The 23,954-nt window shown below is 34.1% G+C and overlaps 1 protein-coding gene across 3 annotated transcripts; it reads left to right on the top strand.

Moving 5' to 3' along the window:
- Positions 1 to 205: 205 nt before the first annotated feature.
- On the top strand, positions 206 to 20,086 carry LOC123534746 (uncharacterized). 3 transcript variants are annotated; one of them, XM_045317143.2, is made up of 14 exons: positions 206 to 357; positions 2,275 to 2,408; positions 3,082 to 3,251; positions 4,055 to 4,160; positions 9,779 to 9,879; positions 11,325 to 11,486; positions 11,794 to 11,890; positions 12,176 to 12,242; positions 12,844 to 12,971; positions 14,461 to 14,708; positions 15,126 to 15,183; positions 15,651 to 15,865; positions 17,592 to 17,800; positions 19,248 to 20,086. In XM_045317143.2, exons 2-14 carry the CDS (start codon positions 2,276 to 2,278, stop codon positions 19,444 to 19,446), a joined length of 1,893 nt encoding a protein of 630 aa, XP_045173078.2. In that variant the 5' UTR covers positions 206 to 357; position 2,275; the 3' UTR covers positions 19,447 to 20,086. The 3 variants fall into 3 exon arrangements, with proteins under 3 accessions (XP_045173078.2, XP_053375996.1, XP_053375995.1); XM_053520020.1 differs by lacking the exon at positions 2,275 to 2,408 and having other exon boundaries at positions 207 to 357; XM_053520021.1 differs by lacking the exons at positions 15,651 to 15,865; positions 19,248 to 20,086 and having other exon boundaries at positions 17,592 to 17,768.
- The last annotated feature ends 3,868 nt before the right edge of the window (positions 20,087 to 23,954 follow it).

Raw genomic sequence — 23,954 nt, 5'->3', positions numbered from 1 at the left:
TGTAAACAATGAAATTATTTGATGGTATTTTGAATACAGTAAGAGATTTGACAAATGGCATACTGCAAAATATAGATACATAAAATATTTTCATTATATTCTTAAAGTTTGTGACATAAATGTCAACTAGCCTGTAGATTATGGCAAGCGTTTGATTTACCAGGTGTTGCCAAGCGTGTCATCATTTTAAGATCACATGGTTACCATCGTCACGTGATTTCCTTGAGTTTGACAATAGTCCAACACCAATGGAAATTGAATTTCATTTTTATGTAAGTCACGCAATCACACAAGCTTATTTGTGAAGTGATACTGGATTTGAATTAAAATTAAAAAACGAGTAATATTAGCATTGAGGTATGTATTCATTTCTTAACATGCTCTAATATTTGAATAAAAACTACATTGTCGTTATAGAATCCATTTAGGATGTGCTTCCGAGTTTTTGTTTGTGTTGGGTTTAACGTCACGCCGATATGGCGACTTAACAGCTTTAAGTGGTGCAGGAAGACGTCAAATGCCATTCCGGGCTGTATTTCATCATGGAAGGATACCTAAGTAGAACCAGCGACCTTCCGTAAGCCAGCTTGATGGCTTCCTCACATTTTACGCCCTAAAGGAGGTTCCAAATCGGTGACGGGCATGTGCTTTTGAAGTCAGTGACCTTAACCATTCGGCCACAGACATACACTTTAAGGCGACTGAATTTTTTTTATCATCTTTAATTAACTTGATGCTGTTAAATTAAATGTATGAACAATTAAATTTTTAATAGATCTAGTCAATTTTAATTCACACAAAATCAAGTTGAAAAAGCATGGCGTATCGTATTTTAACTTAGAGATATTTTAAACCATGTTTTAGATAGTTATGTGGTCATGTTACAGTTATTTTTTACAATTTTATCATTGGTATTTTCATGGCCGTAGCAACTATCGAGGCAACCGCGGCACATGCCTCGCCTCGTCTGCCTCGGTTAATTTTTTGCCTGACTATTATTTTTGGTCTCCGAGTTTGGTGTTGCCTCAGCTGTTTAATCTAAAAGCCGTCCTTTAAGTATTTTTCGAATAGATTTGTTGTAAAAAAATTGGAAAAAACTATAGCATATAACTACGACATCACAACTGTGTGGTGTATGCGAGATATGTCAGTATCGTACTTCGGTTGGTGCGCGCATTTCAGATTAGTGTTTTCAATATTGTCAAGCAGCATCTGAAAATACCAGCTAGTAATGTAGAGGCCACTTCCAGGCGCGTAGCGTGGTACTCTCAGTTACTCTGCTGACTGTAACATTTGTAAGGGATAAAAGACCAAAATAAGCAATGAAATAGATCAGGCGAGGGTATGGCTCGTGTCACTGTTTGCGCATATATTAGTGAACTGTATTTTTTGTATATTCTTAAATTTCAGAATAAAATACAGGATCTTAGCTTGGCTAATTTGTTTGATCTTAAACACCACATACCTCCGCCTCCTCCCCTAAAAAACTGTTCTTTGCACAAATTGCACGCGCGGTTTTATTTCATTATAAATGTCCACCGTTCTCAAATGTAAATGATATCATACTGGTTTATTTCAACAAACGTTTTACCACTATTGCAAACAAAAGTGGATGACAGGTAAATATAATTTGATATCCTCTCATGATCCTTTCATGATTCAGAAACGTATGTAAAGAAATTTTAGTAATCTTCAAAAGATTTATCAGATATAATACCGAATAAATTTTAGCGCCGATGTATCTGCTTTTAAATGTAAATAGCAAAATGAATGCCGCAAGTTGCTCAATTGCCTAGGTAAAGTTAAGAGTCTCTCGCTACGGCCATGTAACCTCCCCCCCCCCCCCCCCCCCCCACCGTCACCAAAATCTCTGCACCACAGTTAGTTCATACATAAGTAACTTTATATCAATAATATATTTTTGTTCAAACATGGTACGTTCAATTGTTTATCAGTTGAACAAAGAAAGAAGTGTTGTATAATCTGTGATAAGCAACGATTGACGCTCGGACTGTGTTTTAGAACATTATGAATGCATTTTTAATAAATTTTCACATAGTATTTCAATCAGCTTGTTAGATTTAAAAGTTCCTGCTTGTGGTTTATCGCATAATTAACCACGGTCCATCGTTCAGACGCTTGGTAACGTTTATGTGGTTTAATTCAGACGCATTTTATTACTGAACCCTGGTAAATCAGACGGCCTTGATTATTTGAGAAGAAAAAACGTGTAGAAGATATGTTACATGTAACGTTTTTGTATTTTACAAATAGAATGAAAACGGTTGCCTTGGATACCGTTTTATGTATCAATGATGTATCTGTTGTTGCCAAGACGACGCAGATTCTCAGCAACATCACGTTTTCATCATGCAGTGGGGACTTTCTTGCAATTATGGGACCTTCAGGTATAAATATAATTTTTAAGATGAAATAAATTTTCAGGCTGTATCCTGCATTTTTTTTTTTTTCATTTTGATTCAAGATTTAAAAAAAATCAACGTAGAAAGACACAAATGTTGTCCATTTGTTAATTTTACATAAAATAGACAACATAAGAAACCGAAGTGTTATAGACAACATAAATTCGATCGACGTCTTCTGAACTGGAAACGGCATCAACGTCAAAAACTTATAACACTTGTGTATTGTGTGATTTCTGATTGTGTTTTTACTTTGTTGTGATCTAGATATTTCACTTTATTGTGACTGCAAAACCATAGCAGACCATGTTCAAAGAGAGTTATAGTTAGAAGTAACAATCATCGAACTGCACTATATGTAATATCATAATATGAAATGACTTATTATAATAATATGGTATCCCGTCACAGAAAAAGCACGTAAAATCAAACTTCATCATTCAGTTCTATTAGTCAAAAACAATCAAAATGAATATGATATGAAAGAAAAAATGCATTTTTATAATTCTGTGCTCAGTTTATTGGTAGGGGAATAACACTGAGTCGAAACACCGTAAACAATATTGTCGAAAAGAAGTTGAATTGCACTCTGTTCATCCGCTGTGTCCATCAAATGAAATATCTTCGTATTTACTGTCGTTTAAATTTCGTTTGGAAGGTGCTGGAAAAACAACCTTACTAAATGCTATTGCTGGAAGGCAGCCATTATCTTCAGGGGAGATCACTCTATCTGGGAAGAACTTTGACAAACAGTTGAGGCGCCGGTTAGGGTTCGTTTTGCAACAAGATGTTTTCTTTTCTCGCCTCACTCTCTGGGAAACACTATATGTAAGTTATTGTTTCGGGAAGTACAATTTTGTCGTCTGTAAGTGCCAGCTATTCCGACAACTTGAGTCTCATTCAAATCTATATCATTAGCTTATATATTGGACTTTGGGGCATTTTAACCATATATGCCTTCAACAAAGTTTACATTGAAAACCTTAGAATGCATAGATCTGATTTTTCTGATAAGGAACGCCCTCTTGGATATGTCTCACAAGCTTTCTCCAAAATGGCGGACACACATGATATACAGCTATGACGGATCTTCTATTATTAAGTATCTAAATCTCCTATACATTATTGTAAAATAATCAAAATCCTGCCGGATCACACGCTAAATTAATCATTAAATAATTATACTAAAGGTTACATTAATTCTATAAAGAAAAGTGGTGAAATAGAGCTGTTAAATATCGATGCTCATAAGTTCTTTATAGATACGAAAGTCGTAAGATTTGATAAAATTGTTTGTTTTGGAACCGCAGACTTTTGGTATAAAGTATAATACGCATAATCAAAGAAACTCACTACACAGCTGTGTCTTTGCAAAGAGGGATGTGTCCATAAATACATTAAATTGAAATAGAAATGCATTTTCTGTTTAATAACAGTCCTGTGCATTGTACATTTTGTATGTTTATGCACGATATGTTTGTTTTTACGCAACCTATTATGATTCAAAAGTTCGTTAAACTGTTGCTTTCCCGTATATGATATAATTTTATATATGAGCAGTTGAGAAAATTTAAGGTTCGGACAGTTTAACTATCTAACTGATGGTTTATAGTTCCTCAAATATATTTCAGTTCACAGCAATGATAAGGTTACCTGAGCATATTTCACTTGCAGAGAAGATGGACCGAGTGGATGAAATCATCAACATGTTAGACATACGAAAATGCGTAAACACGAGTAAATTGAACCGACACTATTATATTTTAATATATACCTCACGAATTTTGTCTAAAAACATAAAAGAATATAAAACCCTGTATTCAACGGAAAACTCAGTTGTGGGACTACACGTTTTAGTTACGACGACCAAAGCGCCAGAATGCTCTCCGTTTCAATATAGAATAGTTTGCTGTTTAAACTCCCAAATAATGTTTGGCCAGTGATGCTGCACTGCCCCACTGTGTTTTCTAATTTTGTTGCTTTGTCCCCTATGAAAGTATGTTTGTCTGTCTGTGATGCGTTCGTGCGGGCATGAGCGCGCATAAGTGCGTGTATGTGTGCGTGTGTACGTGTGTACGTACGTGTGCGCGTGTGTGTTTCTGTTCTGGAAGACTGTGTTCATGGAACGTATCTTTTCATCCTGAATATGTATTCGTGTTTATATTTACACGCACTTGTCTTGCTTGCTTTCACTTAAAGCAAAGTAGACCTTCAATATTGCACAGTGGAAATTATTTGCCACATTACGGATGTATAAATGTAAGTGTGCTACCAACCATTGGGATGCATTCTAATGATAACTACATAATATATCATTTCAAACACTATACACATATATACAACTACGCATTTAAGGCATCGCCGCAGTCACAACTCAGTATCAGTTCATATTTTCAGGCCAAATATTTTTCTCTTTGAAAATTGCACTAAAGCCGTAACAGTCGGTCAAATTATCATCAACATAAGAAGCATATGATGATTTATAGTACATATGCCGCTTGTAAAATGTTTGAGTCTCGTTTAGACCGAAAGTTTACCCCAAAGTATTGAAATCTTACGTGCAATCAAACTCCAATATAAAAAATATTACAAAGACAAAATTTAGTTCATTTCAAAGTACAATATGTATACTGCAAACTCTTTTGGATATTTGTCAAAATTGTTCCTGGTTATTGCATTAGACACAAAAAGACAACCCCATGTCAATTTAATTTAAAATGTTGTTTGTACATGCATTACTGACCACAGGTAGCCAGGTAAACCTAAACATAATCCTATAATATCACCTGTTTATATACATGTAAATTATGTGAACAGATAACACAAATTGGATAAATTGATGGTGTTGGGATTTTTGTGTATAATTCAGTAAACAGGTAAAATTTCAAAATAATTTCTTTAGACTTTATTCTTCACAGTCTGCTTTACAATTGGCTATAATTATCTTTTAAGGACTATGCTATTTCGACAATGCAAAATTCCTATGTAAAACTGAGATTGTCGTAACAACGCAAGAAATGCACGGGGATCAAAAAGAAACTAATAATTATAAAAAAATGTATCTCCGAATAAATTATAAAGTATCAATGACACTCAAAAACATGTCCCAACAGTGCACTAGAAGAAAATGCATAAAAATTTTCGGGGTAAGTATTTGGTACCGTAAGTCTCTCATATATATACAATATATATATTCTTCAATCAAGGATATGTCAGTGTAAATGAGCTGAGCGTTAGTTTTCTAAGAAAACGCCGTTAAACTATGTTACACGAATCACACGTGCACCGCTCTTTTACAAAAATATGTCCGCCATGTTTTCTTCAGTGAACGAAATAAAAGGAGTATTTTACCTTAGATTTCCTTATTGTAGAGTACGACTGACTTTCTAATCTAAATAAAACATCACTTTTTTATAACATCCCACTGTCCGAACTTTCTGATCACTTAACGATTACTCACAATTACAAAATAAAACCAACGTGTCATCAAAATTATCACTTTACACGGCTTCATGGACATCACGGCCCACTAACATTAAATTTGTAATCATGCGCCAACCAAACAAATGATGAAAGATCGGTACTTTTTCAAAGATATGTTTTATTTCCTGTAATTTTCTGATATTCTAACCTTTAAACAACCGAATTGTCTGCACAGAAATAACGAAACATTTATACAATATCGCTTTTAGTTTAAATTCTGGATCTATCTTTTTCCAGCCCAACAACAGACATGTATATGTCACAAACCCAGCCTGTCCTCGAAATCAGTGTCAAAGGTTACTAGAACATAAATACAATAAATAAACAACCGCTTACTATGTTCTTGTAAGTCCTGTAAGATGAAACGGCTCGTGTTTATACATTCATATATATTCCGTATCGGGAACATTGACAATCACAAGTCGATCCTTACCGCGAACATGAAAACAGTTACTTTTATGCATTTGTTTACATTACAAAAGTAACTATTCACATATACGTTCAAGAACGTAAATTTCGTGCTTTCCGACCCACATGGTGTGTAAACTTTTGTATTTAAAAGTATGGTGTATTCGGCAAACCATTTGTAATTTCCGACGTGGTAAATGTCATTGAGAGTATCAGTTATGTTTACGAAAAGATTTTAATTGAATATTTATGTTTTATACTTGCAAAAGAAAAACTTGATGGTCATGGTCGCTGGCTTCGAATTCCTCGCCCATCACCGACATGGGATCAAAAACCCACTTGAGGTGTGAAACTTTTTACGTAAGGAAGCCATCCAACTGAGGTTAATGTCTCGATCTAGGTACTAGTCTGAGCCTCAAAAAATGTCTGGAGGGACCCCTGGAGCCTTTCCCCACCAACAAAACCTGGGAAAAGTTCATTGTGTCGTTTCGGTGTTACTCTCAATCAAACAAAATAAACATTGTTCCCGTTTTTGTTTGTTTGTTTTATATAAATGAATATGCAGAAAGGGTTGGTTTGTTTCAGTGTAACGTCAAAATATAATATTACAATTATATATCAACAGTGAACGCCACATGCATTATTTTTCACGAGGGGTTAATGCTTTAATCTTACAGGTAAAACAAACATATTCCTATTGTATAAAGGGTAAAGGTAAATATAATAGGGTTATTATAACAGTAGCTTGATCTGGGATGCAGTATTCGGCTCGAGTGGATTTTGCCAGATCGGATCTCACGAGGCGCGCAAGCGCCGAGTGTGATCCGACTTTGCAAAATCCACGAGAGCCGAATACAAAGTCCCAGATCTAGCTACTGTTATAATGACCCTTTTATTATATACCTTTACCATTTTGATTCTTGTTACGTTCTTGAACGAAATCTTCAATGTTTATCGATATTAAATTGAACATAGTGAAGTTTTTTATGTGCGCATTTCATAGAAATGTGTCTGGTAATGCATATTAATGAAAATAGTCCGGCAGCATACAATACGGAAGGTACAATACGGAATTTAAAAGGTACAATACGGAATTTTTGTCTGTCTGTTCATATTTAATTGTGAAATACAAGCAGATTTTTTACAGAATTTATATAGGTATATAATAAATATGTATATGTGTGTGTACTTGTGGAATTAAATGTTAAGTGTAAAAGATTCAAAGATTCAAAGTTTATTTCTTGTAACGTATACATGAAGTATCTTGTTACAAGCAGATGTAGTAACAAATACAACGTGACACATTCAAATAACACGCACGCGTACGCACGCACGCGCATACACAGTATATATTCACAGTGCAAATCATCCATGCTAAATAATACGTACGATATGTTTGCTTTCTCACTGTCTAGCATGTTCGAAATGATTTATTCGATTTTTATCATAGAGTTCTAGTTTATTTTTCACTTTAAATTAAAGCAAACATCAAATAAAATTAAAGCAATATCATTGTAAACAAACTCTGAAGTTTAGTAGGTTGTAGCATTCTCTAGGGCAATGGTATTTTTATTACCTTCTGTAGTCAGTCATTATCTATTGTAAAAAACTCTTTTTAACCAAAGTGGAAAAGTTCAGGTACTTGAAAATGCAGCTTTCTAAAGTTAGAATTTTCGATGTCATTTGTCAGACATACCTTGTAAATAAATAATATTATTACAAAATTAATACTGCTATTTCTTTTGTTGCACTTTGCGGACTTATGATAAAGTTATTTATGTGCATCTGTTCACAACGAAGCACTGACCCTTAGACTATGTATGGGAAAATATAAGAGTGAACTAAGTGTTGACTGAGAAAGGGCAATATTTATTTTGCCGAACAATACCTTAACAAATATATATTTTCACATATCTGGGCGAAAAATACCGCTTAACAAATATGTATTTTCACATATCTGGGCGAAAAATACCGAATTTGCAAAACAATATTTTAAAAAAAAAAAATTTTCACATGTCTGGGCGGAAAATACCGCCGAAAAATTCCTTAACAAATTTATATTGTCACATATCTGGGCGAAACATACCGTCCTTAACAAATAGATATGTTCTCATATATGAATGGAGTTACAGTCCAATACCATAACAAATATATATATTCACATATTAGGGCGGATGTAACCGCCGAAAAGCATATCAAGAAATGTAGATGAATTTGCATATTAAGAGAAATCTTTCAAAATTAGAAAATTGTCACTTGAAAGAGGAGGTGGAATGGGATGTGGTGGTGAGATAAAACTAAAAATTAGCCAAAATAAAATTAAAGAAAGAAGCGTGCTATTCACTCTTGAATGCTGACGAAGAAGGAAGATGCCGTTTCACGATTGGTTCCAACGGTATAAAAGGAATTCATTGATTGGCTTTTACCGTAGTATATAAATTAACATATTTCAGAATAGGACCGATTTGCTCCAAATGTACAACAATGACATAAATAATTTTATCTACCTATATATATATTTATCTGAGCAGTACAATTCCTGTAAATGACCACTACGTAAGCGCTCAGGCCCCTCTCGCACACCATACCTATAGTTCGGACTTCTTTAATGTGTAAAGGCATGTGCACAAAAATGACAAATTTTGCCAACACCTGGTAAATTGTAATGTGTGTTTTAGAAAAGTAATAAACGGAAATAGAAAAATAGCTCTCAGCTCATTTACACGGATAGTTTAGCTTTATTATGTATGTTATAGTTTTTCGCAGTTATGCACGATGACATAGAATACTTACCCCGAAAATTGTGACACGAACATACTGATAACTTTTCCCACTTTTCTTTTTAAATTAAAGTAAGAGCTCAGCACTTCATGGTTTTGATGTATTGTCACATTGTAATAACGTTTGTTTTACAGTAACTTCGAAATTCATCAGAAATACTATCATGTACCCCACCCACCTAATTCATTATTTCAAAATAACATAGGCCTTAAATGTATTGAAAATATATTGAGTTTGACTGCACGTAAAATTGCAAAATTTTGTCATTTTGGCAAGACAAAAATATCGAATAAAGGCATAATACAGGTAGTGAAATGCACATCCTTCTACTTGCATTCCACATTGATATTTAAAACATAATTATGACAAAATTATTGACTTTATTGTTACCACTTAGTCATCTTTTATTTTTATGAAAATTTGCATGTAAAATTTTGAGTAAAATGGTCGCCACTGTGGGCGATGCCTTAAGACGCATTGAAATTTCAGTGACTGTATACTTCCTGGCGAACGTGAGATTTTATAAATGAATAAATTTATTAAGTAGAACGGACAAATATAACACACACTTCAATATATAAAATATGATGCATCAGTTAATTTGACACAAGAGTAAACATTTGTCATATCTCAATATGACATTATTTTAACTGACATGTATGCTATTGAATTTCCTGCTCTAGTTATTGGAGATATGTTTGAGCGAGGATTGTCCGGAGGAGAGAAGAAAAGACTAAGCATTGCTTGTGAACTGTTGACAGATCCGGATATACTCTTAATTGATGTAAGTTAAAGGTAGTGGTCTCGTCATGACACTCGGCAATTTCTGTATGGTTACGTATTTCTATTCGGCAATTCGGCATTCCTCGGACCTAGATATAGCTCACCACACATTTCTGTATAAACCGTAGAATTCCTCGGACCTAGATATAGCTCACCACACATTTCTGTATAAACCGTAGTATTATTCGGACCTAGATATAGCTCACCACACATTTCTGTATAAACCGTAGAATTCCTCGGACCTAGATATAGCCCACCACACATTTCTGTATAAAACGAAGAATGCCGCAGACTAAGATATAGCTCACCACACATTTCTGTATAAACCGTAGAATTCCTCGGACCTAGATATAGCTCACCACACATTTCTGTAAAAACCGTAGAATTACTCGGACCTAGATATAGCTCACCACACATTTCTGTATAAACCGTAGTATTCCTCGGACCTAGATATAGCTCACCACACATTTCTGTATAAAACGAAGAATGCCGCAGACTTAGATATAGCTCACCACACATTTCTGTATAAAACGTAGAATTCCTCGGACCTAGATATAGCTCACCACACATTTCTGTATAAACCGTAGTATTATTCGGACCTAGATATAGCTCACCACACATTTCTGTATAAACCGTAGTATTCCTCGGACCTAGATATAGCTCACCACACATTTCTGTATAAAACGAAGAATGCCGCAGACTTAGATATAGCTCACCACACATTTCTGTATAAAACGTAGAATTCCTCGGACCTAGATATAGCTCACCACACATGTCTGTATAAACCGTAGAATGCCGCAGAACTAGATATAGCTCACCACACATTTCTGTATAAACCGTAGAATGCCGAAATTTCCCATAGAGAATACGTAATTTGTCAGTGTCTAAAACCAGCAGGTCTCCTGATATTATGCCAGATTTAATCCAATTTAGAAATTGCGTTCTGTTACTGGTAATTATGATAGAAATATAAAAACAAAAATGATATCATATGAATGTATGAAATACTCTTTTAATCAATAAAATATGTAAAATAATTACTCAAAACGTAACTAAAATTGATGTAAAAAAGAACTTTCTTCATTTTGTTGGGTGTAAGTTGCACTGACACAATTATAGGTCATATGGCGACTTTTCAGTTTTGATGGCGGAGGAAGACCCCAGGTGCCCCTCCGTGCATTATTTCATCACCTGGGTAGAACCCCTCCCTACATTATAGCGGACACCTGGGGAGAACCAACGTCCTTCCGTAAGCCAGCTGGATAGCTTCCTCACATGAAGAATTCAAAGCCCAGAGTGAGACTCGAACCCACATCAACGTGGGCAAGATATGAAATAGAAGGAATTTTAAAATATCTAGTTCAAATATATAGGTTTATCATCGTCGATAACTTGTATATAAAAGATTATTGCTTTGTTAATCTTTACATTCTCTTACTATTTTAGGAACCTACATCGGGTCTAGACTCCAGCATAGCGTTAACCCTTATCAAACAGATGAAAATATTTGCCACTAAGTATAATAAAACAATTATTGTGTCTGTACACCAGCCATCAAGCCAGATCTATCATATATTTGATTCTTTACTGCTGTTGGCCAGTGGCAAAGTAATAGTTACTTTTATTTCATACATTTCATTTTTACAATTTCGATTACTTAGGTGAATCATTCGTATCGTTCTTGATTATTATCTTTATAATTTTCAATTTAATGCTTAAAGATATATATTTCCTATTGTAAAAAAAGCGAACTAAATTACCACTTCGAAAAATATTTTTTTTCAAAGAAATTGTACAAAAAGATTAGCCAAAAATAATACACAATAGATCCTGTAGCTGTCTGGTGAGTAACATTTTGTATACTCTTTGTTGTGACATACTTATTGCTGTACAAAGCCGTATATAAACATTGCAGGCTGTATACTTTGGGGGTGCACACACGGAGCCGTTGGAATTCTTTGAACAAATGGGATTAAACTGCGACGAGATGTACAATCCTGCAGATTTCTATCGTACGTTTAGTTTCAATATGATTGAATGAACATAGTTTGCTCGGTATATACGAAGTGTGCTGACTTTTCTTAATGATATTATATATTCTGAATGGAGAAAAGATGCAAAACCTTTTTTCATTTGGAGTTAGAAATTTGAAATTATTTACTTTTTACATTTATGACCTCGTAAACATAACAAAAATTAAGTTAACAGAAACCACTTATTAAAATGAAAAAAAAAACGTGCATTTTATAGATATTTTTCAACGAAACAATTTTAATGACTGTCCCATTTCCTTTTAGTTGAAGTGCTCACAGGTGACCAAGCTAAAATTGACGAGATCGTGTGCGCTTTTAAACAAACGAACACGTAAGATATATTCATAGTCTCAATAAAATGTATACAATGCTCAAGGCTTGCAAGCAACAGACGTTTTGTTTGTGTATAAAACTGTAACAATTTCAACGGAAAAATATTTTAAGGTGCCATGAAATAAGGTGGAATGAAATTAAGTTAATACAAGGAACATAATTATTAACATTTTAGTAAAATGCCTACCAATATGTATGCAAACGTTTTGAATATTAACTTTTGAATTGGAAATATTTAGTCTCCTAGATGACTTAAGTAAAAAATATGTGCACTTCTTTCCACTTGAAACACGGAATATGAATATAGACCAGCTACAAACTTGATACACTTCTATAATAACAGGATGCAAGATCAGCAAACAAAATTACAATAGCAATAGTAATCAAGTGACTATTTAATATTGATGGTCTTAAACTTTTAAGTTTAGGTAAAATTTATCATCAAAATCTCGATTTCACTTTTAACGTTGATGTGAAACGGACCATTTGCTTTTACAAAAAAAAAAAAAAAAAAAAAAAAAAAAAAAAAAAAAACATTATTGTCAGTTAAAATTTGTATGTATTTTGCTTATATAGTTAGGTTTATTATATATGAACAGACCTTTGATGAACAAGTTGTCAGTGAAACAAAATATTGATGGAAATGGAACACTTCCTGCAATTGCCTCCAGTTACAGTGGTTCTTTGAAAAGGAGTGGTCCAACTTCAAGCATAATAAGCAAAAGATGTAAGTAAAACGAATTTGTTGTGTGACTTTTTTACAGCACTGTAGGCTTTTTCACGACAAAATGCGTCGGAATGAGTTGCTTTTATGTATTTAAAATTACAACACGGAGTTCATTTAACAATGTCAACATAATTATATTAGATCTACAATCGTTTTTCTATAAACCCCATGTTGCATTTTAAAGTAACTTGGTGAATAAAAGTTATGTTGTTGATTTTGTTGTTGTTATAAACATTACGAATCGAAGTTGCCTGAAAAGGAGTAGATGGTCTAACTTTAATGTATCTTTTCATATTGAATTTAATAAACGGGTTAGATGGAATGATAATTGCGAGGCTCTATATTTCTGCTGAAACATGCAACTGTTTTTCTTTATCTATTATAGACAAAGCTACATTAGTGTAATAGCAAACTTATGACATGATTTTATATTGACACTTAAGTGCAGCTAAATCTTTCATTGTTTCAAACATATTCTTTTATTTGCCTCCATGGAACTTGCCCTTTATAACGGGATAGTATCGCAAATGTACCGATCAGAAGGATAAATGCTTTATATGCCCCTGAACTAACTAGTCGATTCTACAACTACTTTATTAGTAATGACGCAAATACTAGCTTGCTGAAAACTGCTAACAATGTTTAGGAAACATTTGTGTATGTTTAATACACTGTTTCTCTACAAGCAAAAAGGGCTCATAAATTAGCCGCACTCAAAAATAAGCCCTCCACTTTTTGTATCAAAAACAGTATCAATGACCTTGTTAGGACACCATATAAGATAGCAAAAGTTACCAACCTGTACATAGCAGATTTATTTCCACGTGTTTATCACGTAGTGTGCAGGTTATTCATACCCGTTGGGCGATTAAATTCATGTGTATTTTGTTTGTTAGGCCAGACAAAACTTTTTAATGGGTAATTATCTGTTAGCATCGGATTATTTGTAACGAAACAGGTTTGTCAGAAGTATAAGTATTTACCGATGTCGATTTTTTGATACATAAAGCAAACAATATGACATCCGTATCTGCAGTATTTTGGTACTCGAAAATCTGCTGGGTTTAAACCGTTATTGGATATATGTACTCAAAACGTCGTCGGACTCAAAAATAAGCCGGTCTTGACAATAAGCCACCAAATCCTAATGAAAAGTTAAAATTAGCCGCAGCTTATTTTCGGAATTTCAGGGTACTAATATTTCACAATATTTATAAAATGCCTGTTCTCCATGTTTCAGATACAACAATGTACCTTTTCCGGCATGTTTACCTAATTTAAAGGACATCGTCTAGAATTTAGTCCAAAGATTGAAATTAGCTGGTTTGCCCCTGTCATAAATCTGTGATGCGTGGTTAACATTTTAGACCGCTACTAGACACCACCCAAATGTGAAAATGTTGTATTGACAAATCTAACAGATACCATCCAAGAAAAAGGCAATGCTTCAAATATCAGACCACAAGTACAAGTTTCTTACCTATTTCAGATTCGTGTGGAACAGTTGTTACGCTTGATGAACTTGACATTAGCCACTTGAAATCTAGTCAACAAAGATGGCCGTGCGGGTTTTACACACAGTTTCGTATGTTGTTCTGGCGCAATTTTAAGCAGTCAAGGGGAAGAATCCTACATCTTTATGATGTCATTCATTGCGTTATAATAGCAGCAATTGTAAGCATGGCGTTTTTCAAGATTTCAGCGGATGCCAAAGACTATAGAGACAAGATGGCCGTGGTACGTTTATACGGATTTTAGTTAATTATTTCTGAAAACATATACAAATTAGAAACCTTTGTATAAAACCTTTCAAGAGCATGGAAAATCATTCGTACTTCTGGATAAAAAGGGGTCGATTTGGCTGTGGAAATCAAGTACATTTAGTTTTGAAGTTTATCTATTACTTCAGTTTATCATTCGGAGCTTGTGATCTGGTTGCAGACATCAAAACATTGCTAGGCGCCAAAGCTGCCATTCTCTAATTACCAATTTTTCATTCATTTGATGTCCGTATCATTTTTAAACTTTGGACAATTCATGATCCAAAGAAAGAAAAAATCATTATCTGAAAGCTTTATCATAACTTTAACTTTAGAATATTATTTTTGAATCAGTTATGTTGAACTTAGTCTATACTTTCTTTTTCTTTTACAGTGTTTCTTTTGTGTTGCTTTCTGGACATTTGCGCCCGCGTTAGAGGCAGTTTTAGCATGTAAGTCATGTTTATATAACATTAATTTTGCTGTCGCGGAATAATGCCTATTCTGTTACAAATCCTCCATCAAAAGACAAATCTATTAAATAACATTGATAATTCTCCTAAACTGAAACTGTTTTATTTGATTAAACGCCTATTTTTACGTAAAACATATTCAGTGGCGTTTCTAGTATCCCATTTTTTTCTCGAAATATTCCCTGTATGCCTGTCCACTACCAGTTTTGTTGGTATCATTTTAAATTATGTAACAAAGCGGCTAAAGTCCACATGTCATAGCTATTTTGCACATTTTGTGCATTGTATATATATGGGATGCCCGACGAGTCGTAATTGTATGTCAATTTGCATTTTACATACAAGTATTTGAATATTGAAAGTTATTAGTGTACAAAATTATGATTAAACGAACCTGTGCATAATGTTTGATAAAATATTCGTCCCATCCAAATCTCTTTGATAAGTTCCAGCAGAAATGGATGTTGTTTCTAAGGAGCGAGCGTCAGGTGCCTATAGATTGTCTGCCTACTATTTTGCCAAAGCAGTGAGTGAGCTACCGTTGCTTTTCCTGATGCCGACGTTGTTCTATATTTGCGTTTACTGGGTGGCGGGACTTAATGGCGTGCGAGAATTTTTCATCACGTGGCCAGTACTTATAATGAGTGTCTATAGTTCGCAGGTAGTGGAAAACCTTTTTTACCTAATTAAAATCCAAGATAAAAAAATGTATAGAAATGAAACATTCTTTTGCATTTTGTTTGAACACACAGGAACCATTTTCGTTTGCTTTAGCGTAAATACAAATAAACATACAATCTATTTAGTTCTGGATGTTTCGTTGTTTTTATCAAAAATAAGAAATATCCCAATGGTTATTTAGTAAAATGTCACATGATATATAAGAGGGGTTGCATTATTTGCTTTATTTCGGGGGTGGGGGAGTATTCCTTTGTGTCCGTTCTGGAGAAAGTGACGTATTATGTTGTGACAGTAGTTTGTTAATCTGTCTGCTCGGCCATAATATTTCGTGTCTGCAGCATAATTGAGTAACCATTCAAGGTATTGATTTTAACTTGGCGGATAGGTAATTTGCGATGAGACGATTGCTAGATCGTGTGAACCGGACCGGTACGTAGGTTAAACTTTTAGGTCACATTTAGCTCAAATGTCAAATCTGTCCGTGATATTTCGTGGCAAGAGCAAAAGTTATCACCGTTCAAGGAAATGACTTCAGTCGTGGCATATAAGTAGGTGGCGACGAGTCGATGTGCCGAACGCCTGAACCAGGTCGGGAGGTCAAAGGTCATGGTCAAATGTTGAAAATGTCCTTTTTTGTGTCCGGAAACTATTCAAGGTATCAATTTTAAACTTTGAACTTAGCTGGCTGTTAATTGCGAAGAGCAAAAATCAACATTACACACATAACGCCCCACCACTACACACACACACACACGCACGCACGCACGCATGCGTGCACACCTCAAGCATTAACTTTTCCAGTGAAAAACGCTTAGTTTTTATGCCCTAGTATCCCGTCAATGCCACTGCACATGTTCCCCGACCCTCACCTGTCGCGAGATTTCCCACCCCTACGACACACATTCAGAAATATTTTTCTATCAATGTTACTTCCAGAATTTCTGCCGTATATTGCCCACTTTACAGAGCTCTTGTTTATCATTAGAATGACCCGCAGAAACTGATCTTATAGCAAAAAGTTGTTTCATTTTTTATACAAAGTAGATTTCATTTTCTTCCGCATAGACAGAATCCTTTACCTTAGAAAAATCCGTAATAAAAATTTTTGTTTCTCGTTCTTTTTCTTGGTTATCACTATTTTCAACAGCATTTTAGTTCTGTAACATGTTGTCCGCAAGTAATTGCCAAAGTCTTTACATGAGCCAGAGGCGGTAGACGAATGATTTCTGACGCAAAGTATTCTGTCAAATTGTTACTGAGACGCGTCGCCCAGGGACGGAATTCATAACCATACGCTCCGTATTTCTGGGCTCAAGTAGGCAAGACGGACTAGTAGAAATGTATTTCATAGCAACGCATTTTATCTTTAAATCAGCTATATTATCTATAATTTGATATCGCTTGAATACATGATAGTTTGTTTTTGCTGGGCTTATACAGTTACATCGACATCATTTGTGTCATTTGGCGACTTTGCCGACTCTTGATGGCTGTAAAAGACCTCAGGTGTACCCCATAGCATAAACCAGCTGGATGGCTACCTCGCAATAATAATTCTACGAATCATGCGTGCTTTTGAACACTCATAGATGAGAGTCAAATGGTTTAAAATAAGTGACTTTAAGCCTGCCATCGAGTGCATTATATTGATCTCTTGATAATCGATAATCTGTTGCAGAATGATAAATGACGGTTTTCAATTTCAGGGCATGGGTTTGTTTCTTGGCGCAGCCATATCTGATGTAAAGCTCGCTTTTGCGGCAGGGAATACAGTATTAATCTTTTCCTTTCTATTCAGTGGATTTTTAACTCAGTCCATTCCACAATGGATTTCTTGGATGAAATATCTCTCTCATATTCATTACCCATTAAGTGCAATTTGTCTTGTCGTTTTTGACAATATGGAACCTTTGTCGTAAGTACTATTTGTCATTCGCCTAATTTTATATTGTTCATACATATACGTTTTATAAAATGGGCATGTCATTATAAGTCAGTAAAATTTCGTAGAATTGTTAAGCATAACATTTTGAGTTTTATCAACCATTAAAGGGAATTCCTATAGTTTTTTATGCGCACCTTTCTGCGCAGCCGACACTTTCTATGGAAAACTAAAATGAAGTCAACATTTTGTTGAAACATGTGACAGACAATGTTAAATATGAGGAATCTTGAATGAAATAACATTTTTGATAAGTTTTATCAGTAATCAAATGTTTATATTGGTTTATATTGTATTGACAAGTATCTTGCCATTTTTGTTTTTGCGTTTTCACATCGCATTTTAGTACAAAGACAGTGTTGTTCACATAATGTAAGACAATTGACTTAGTAATGATAAGACAATATCACCTTTCAGATTATTAAGTATTCAATCATAGAAAGAATTAAGAATTTTTAAAACTCTTTTAACTTCTAGCAGATATACATGTAATCAATTTGGTCAGGTCCGCGCCATTTTTGTCCGAACAGCTGCTGTATTCAAGCGGTCTTAACATAAAATTTAGCCTGGTGACCCACACATTTTTAGCCATTTTTATGCTCACAATACAATTATTTATACACAAGAAAAACAGGAAAACATTCTATGAAACAGTTTTTTTCAAAATTAAAAAAAAACATTCTTTACTATGGGTATTTTTCATTGAAAAAAATTCACAAAAGTGAATATGAAACAATACTTTTTTTAATTTGTACCCATTATTGTAAGGTTATATTATTACAAATATGACTATGATATCAAATAAGTATATAATAAAATCTGTAAAAAGAATAAACCTTATTGTGCTGTCTTGATGTATATTTTAGTTGGTATTTATAAAAAAGCAGAAAATTATGAAAATGTTGAAAAATCGCTGGCAGTTTCAGCAACAGTGGGTGTGTTCAAAACAATTTTTCACAAAAACAAGCCTGTTGACCCATTGTTTTTTATTCATTGTTTTCAGCACAAATTTTCCTATCATATATATGAATTTGAAAGAATTCTATGAAAGGAAAAAAACTATAGGAATTCTCTTTAAGTGCTTCACAATGCACATTTTTTAACATTTACCACTTAAAATTTACTTGAAAGATGACTAAAAGATGCACAGTTGGTACATACGTCGGGCCTCTATTTTTTCAGTAATATCTCTTTTTGGCCTGTAGTATAACTTGAGCAAAAGAGCCTCACAACAATATTGAAACTTTTTAATAAGTAAGCTTCCTTTAGCGCTTGTTAGTATTTTGTATGACAATTTCTGGAAGATGCAATTAAGGGAAAGAAATAGACCTACGTTTCGTATAAAACAAAATAAAATAACGAAAAGGAAATCTGTACTATTTTCCTTAACACACTAAATGTAGTTCTGTATTATTTTCAGGTGTAACGATACCAGTGTGAAAGACTTGGCAAAATGTTCACAAAATGAGACAGCAGTGATCACGTCGACGGATATACTATATGAAGCAGGCATGGTACTTCCGGTCTACTGCTACCTCGCCACTTTTGCACTTATTTTTATTTTCTTGAGAGTTGCTGCTTATGTTGCCCTACGTTTTAGAAGTCATATTCCCCAGTAGCTTTTCTAAGAAAGGGGAAATTGAATATTCCTCAATGATACTGGATACATTTCCCCAATAAACAAATATTGAATGTATTGATTCATAGCCAGGATGTTGGATGTTTTCAAACAAGAAGCACTGTTTATTCTAACATAGGTGCAGGAAATCAAATGAATGTGAAAATGTGTAATGATAACCATAAAAGATGTTAATAAGAGGAGAAAAATAAGGACGCCTACAGAAGACTTTAAAATAGTTAGCTATTTACTAAGACATGCAAGAGCCATTCAGTTTCACGCTTGCACACTTACCAAATTGATTAGCTTTGAATCATTTAGAACTGACAATAAGTTAATTTCATATGAAAGCCATCTCCTAGCCTTTCATAACGCTGAAATAATTTTTAAAATCAGACCATTATTGAAAAAGATATTGCAGTTTGTAATTTAAGAAGATTATTGATCGTGGAGGCTGACATTTTGTGTGTTTATGACGTAATTTACACACTGCTGATTTCTTTATTTAGCAAATAACCTTTAAAACATATCAATTTTGTATGTTTCTTGAGTGTACGATGTAAAACATGGTAATTTCTTTCATCATAGCTGGAAATTATAGTGAAATCATTGTACAGAAATAATTAAATACCATTCAAATATGTGTCTAGCAATTAATAAATCCGCCATTTTGTTAAAATGGCCGTTATTTTGTTAAAATATTTAAATGCTCATAGCTATCTTATTTTTAAGTCAATTTTGAAAATTCTTTCACTTCTTAAAATGATTAAAGAAATCCCAGCAGATAGAATTAACATCAAAACAACATTCCTTTCCCTTTAACAGGTTTGTCCATTTGAAATACTTGCCTTGACTGTATTTTACCACAACTTAAATATCAACGTACAGTTTAGAGAAGCTTTATTTATTACAAAATTCAAGTACTCGTTACAAATCAAAGTATACAGTGACACGTAAGAAATGATAATAACGACAAATTTTACAGAGCAATTTAAGTCCGAAAAAGAGGGCGGGAGTCAATGAACTAATTTTCTATTAATATATGTAATGATTTTACCAGTGGTTTCATATCGGCCTTATGGGTTGTTATATTTTCTGGTCCTTCGGGATCCTTGATTTCAACTCTAGATTTGAAAATTTATTACTGCTTAAGCCGGTGCTGGGGGGCAGTATTGTATAAACCGAGTTTCACTGTTTGCCTTGTTTTCGATGCTTCCTAGGGATCTACTTTTCAGATTTTATATACTTCACGACAGCGGGTGTTAAGTGTTGTGTGGCGGCCGTAAAAAGTCGCCCCGACTTCATCTCAGTGTTGTTATATTTTCTGGTCCTTCGGGATCATTGCTTCAACTCATTTAGATTTGAAAATTGAATACTGCTTAAGCCGGTGCTTAGTGGGCGTGTGCAGTGTTGCATTTTCCATTACTGCTTATGAACAGACTCAATCAAACCGAGTCTGCAAGTTTCACTGTTTGCCTTGTTTTTGGTGCTTCCGAGGGATCTACCTTTCAGATTTTATTTATATTTTGTCGAAAGTTTGTCGTATTGGTACAACACATAAGACCGAGGGCTAATTTGACTCACGAGGACAAATACTTAGGCCAATATGAAAACACTTTATTAATGATAATATTATTATCTTTTTATATTGGCTAGAACACCACACGAACTCTTTTAGTTAGCTTACGACAATTATGCATATTCAAATTAAATTAGTTTAGTATTATAAACTAAACCCTGATTTTCAAAAGCATCATCATATAAGTCAGTAAAAAAAATAAAGGTGTGATGAAACAATGTGATGCATCAAAATGTCACATCTATCAGAGCATTATTAGAATAAAGATTAGTCTCAGGTTAAGATCTAAACTAAGTGTTATAAAACGTTCCTTTCAGTAAGAAGTTTATGATTTTTACACCAAAACTGCAAATCTCTATTTACAGAATCTGATGCTTTTCCATAGTCCACAAATGCACAGTATAATTTCTAAGTCATAATAAGTTAAAAGTCAACCAACATTTCTAACGTAAATATATGATCTACAGCTCCATAATTTTTACGTAATTTTTACAGCCTGTTCCTCGCATAATAATCCTTAATTCTCTGGAAAGGTGTCAAGTCTTTAATGAAGAAAACTTGCAAATAATTTTACAAAACCACTTGATTTTGCCATTTTATTTCATAAAAAAAATCTTCGGATACAGATTAAACAGTTACAATGAAAACTTGGTTAGAAAGAACTCGTTTTTTTTTTGGTCCGAAAGCAGTAATTCGTGCAGAAAAGCCAATGGTTATGATAAACAGTTTGTGGTGATCTCTTTTGATCATTTACGGAAATCTTTTAGTGTGAACGAAAGTAGCAACAATAGTAATCAAGTGTTTTATTTCAGAAAGTAAAATTGATGACAAAAATGTTTACCAAATGACATAAATGTAGATATATAATCACGGTTTCTTTGTTGTTATTACATACAATAATGTAAAGCCTAAAACATTATCGACTTACACATTTTTTTATAACAATCTGGTTATTTGAATCATGCATTGGCCCTGAGTTTCTCCTGTTGAGTCATTTTAGTTGGTAAAAACTTAATCTGTTTCATATAATTTGCGTAATCGTGTTCAATGTTTCATTGCTGAATAATAATCACTATTGTTAGGTGGCCTTTATACAAAATCTTTCTGACTAAATAGTCGTCTCCTCATTTACCTATCTAAGTGAAACGGAATGCAACTATATGTTCATTTAAAACAGTTCATGCAACAATGCTTTCGAGTGTTAAAACAGTTTTATATATTTATATTTGTCGATAAAAGAGGCAATATCTGTTTTTAAAAATGTTAACACACTTGTGATGTTGTGAGTAAAGTTCGTAGTGTATATCAATTTTCGGCGCAATGACTACATCTTTAAGGTTCGATTACAAAACATGCTTCCTCTTTAAATGACCTAACTATGAGAGGCGTTCAATAGATACCCGGAAACGATGCATGCATAATGAAAAATCAATGAAACTACTATATAATGTAGATTAGGGAATACATAATTGATTTGTCAAAATCTTATTTTTTATGGACAAATAATAAGTAAATGCTAGTGTCCGTGGCAACGTCATGTAACGTCATCCGGCCCAATTTTGTCTCTTTTTCTATTTTGCATTTGCTAAAACATTCTTTGCCACTTTAATACTTGCTGCATCTGATGTGTACTGAAAAATAAATTCGTGGAATCGGTTTCTCTCACCATACCACGATGTAAACAGGGACTCACACACTTCACGCGAAAATACTCTATAATAAAATATCACTTTTCATATGTGTTACGCCAGACGCACCTGTTGAAATACTTTTCCATACTTGCCCCAGACATTTCCTTAGAAGATGCATTAGATTTACATTTTTTTCCAATATACATTTCAAAAGATATGCAGTTGCATTATTTATTGACCCTCATAGTACAGGCTTTTCATTCTGTTTTCTTTTTTAACTTCATTTTGTGATGTGATGCACTTGTAAAGACATTCCACTTCTGGTGACGACATGTAAAACCTAATATTGATCAAATCTAGCAAAAACATGTTCAGCGAAATATATTATAGAGAAAGACGTATTTATAGCAAATTCTAGTCCAACTGCATCCACTTCGTCCGCAGTTTACTACGTCGTTCATATTTCATCTGGAAGGTGCTTGGAAAAAACCTTGCTGACTGCTATTGCTGGGAGGCAGCCATTATCTTCGATGGAGATTACTTTATTTGGAAAAAATCTTTGACAAGCAGTTGCGACGCCGTCTTGGATTGGTTTTGCAACAAGGCGTTTTCTTTACTCCAATTACGTTGTGGGAAACTCTGTATGTGTGTTATTGTTTGGTCATTAAGTGACACCGTATCGTTCTTGTCTGACCTTTTAAGTGGCAGGGGTCAGTTTCGTATTTGGCCCGTTACGTTTTTTAAATAAAATAGTTAGATGTACCTTATAGGCATTTATATTCAACTCTTTATTGATGTTTATTAAACTAAGGATTCCTGCATACGAGACATTATTGAGTAAAATAAGTTTAGGCTTGTGTAGACGACCTGGTCTAACATCTTACCTGGGGTAACGGAAGTCAGACGAAATGGAAATGTCATCTATCAATCCAGATTCAGCTCAAATTTGCAGAAAAAGTAAACGGTTATAAAACACTTTTCTTCCCAGCATTATTTTTGTATGGTCACATGCTTTAAAAATATACATATGTTTTAGGTCAGTAACATTTGCAGATAATACGGCACAGGTCGTGCAAAGAGTGCATTTGGGACATTTTTGCCTCAAAATCTAAGCAATTTAGTGACCTGAAACCGGAGTTTTACTCATGGTAGATTCCCCTTTTGGACGTACTGATTAATTACATTTGTCTTATCATTGCTTATGTCCTGCTTCGTCGTGCCCTTGTGTTTTCCTCGGTCCTCGGTGCTCTTGCTTCTGCAAAGTCATCGGGTACATGTGTTTACAGTTCCATTGGTTTT

The sequence above is a fragment of the Mercenaria mercenaria genome, chromosome 12 (genome assembly GCF_021730395.1).
Source record: "Mercenaria mercenaria strain notata chromosome 12, MADL_Memer_1, whole genome shotgun sequence".
Taxonomy (NCBI): Eukaryota; Metazoa; Mollusca; class Bivalvia; order Venerida; family Veneridae; genus Mercenaria; species Mercenaria mercenaria.
This window is presented reverse-complemented; position numbering and strand designations above follow the sequence as displayed.

Coding starts and splice junctions, on each gene's coding strand:
- LOC123534746 (XM_045317143.2), top strand. CDS start 2,276: ATGAAAACGGTTGCCTTGGATACCGTTTTATGTATCAATGATGTATCT. Junction 2,409..3,081: donor TGCAATTATGGGACCTTCAG/GTATAAATATAA, acceptor TTCGTTTGGAAG/GTGCTGGAAAAACAACCTTA. Junction 15,184..15,650: donor GTTAGAGGCAGTTTTAGCAT/GTAAGTCATGTT, acceptor CTCTTTGATAAG/TTCCAGCAGAAATGGATGTT.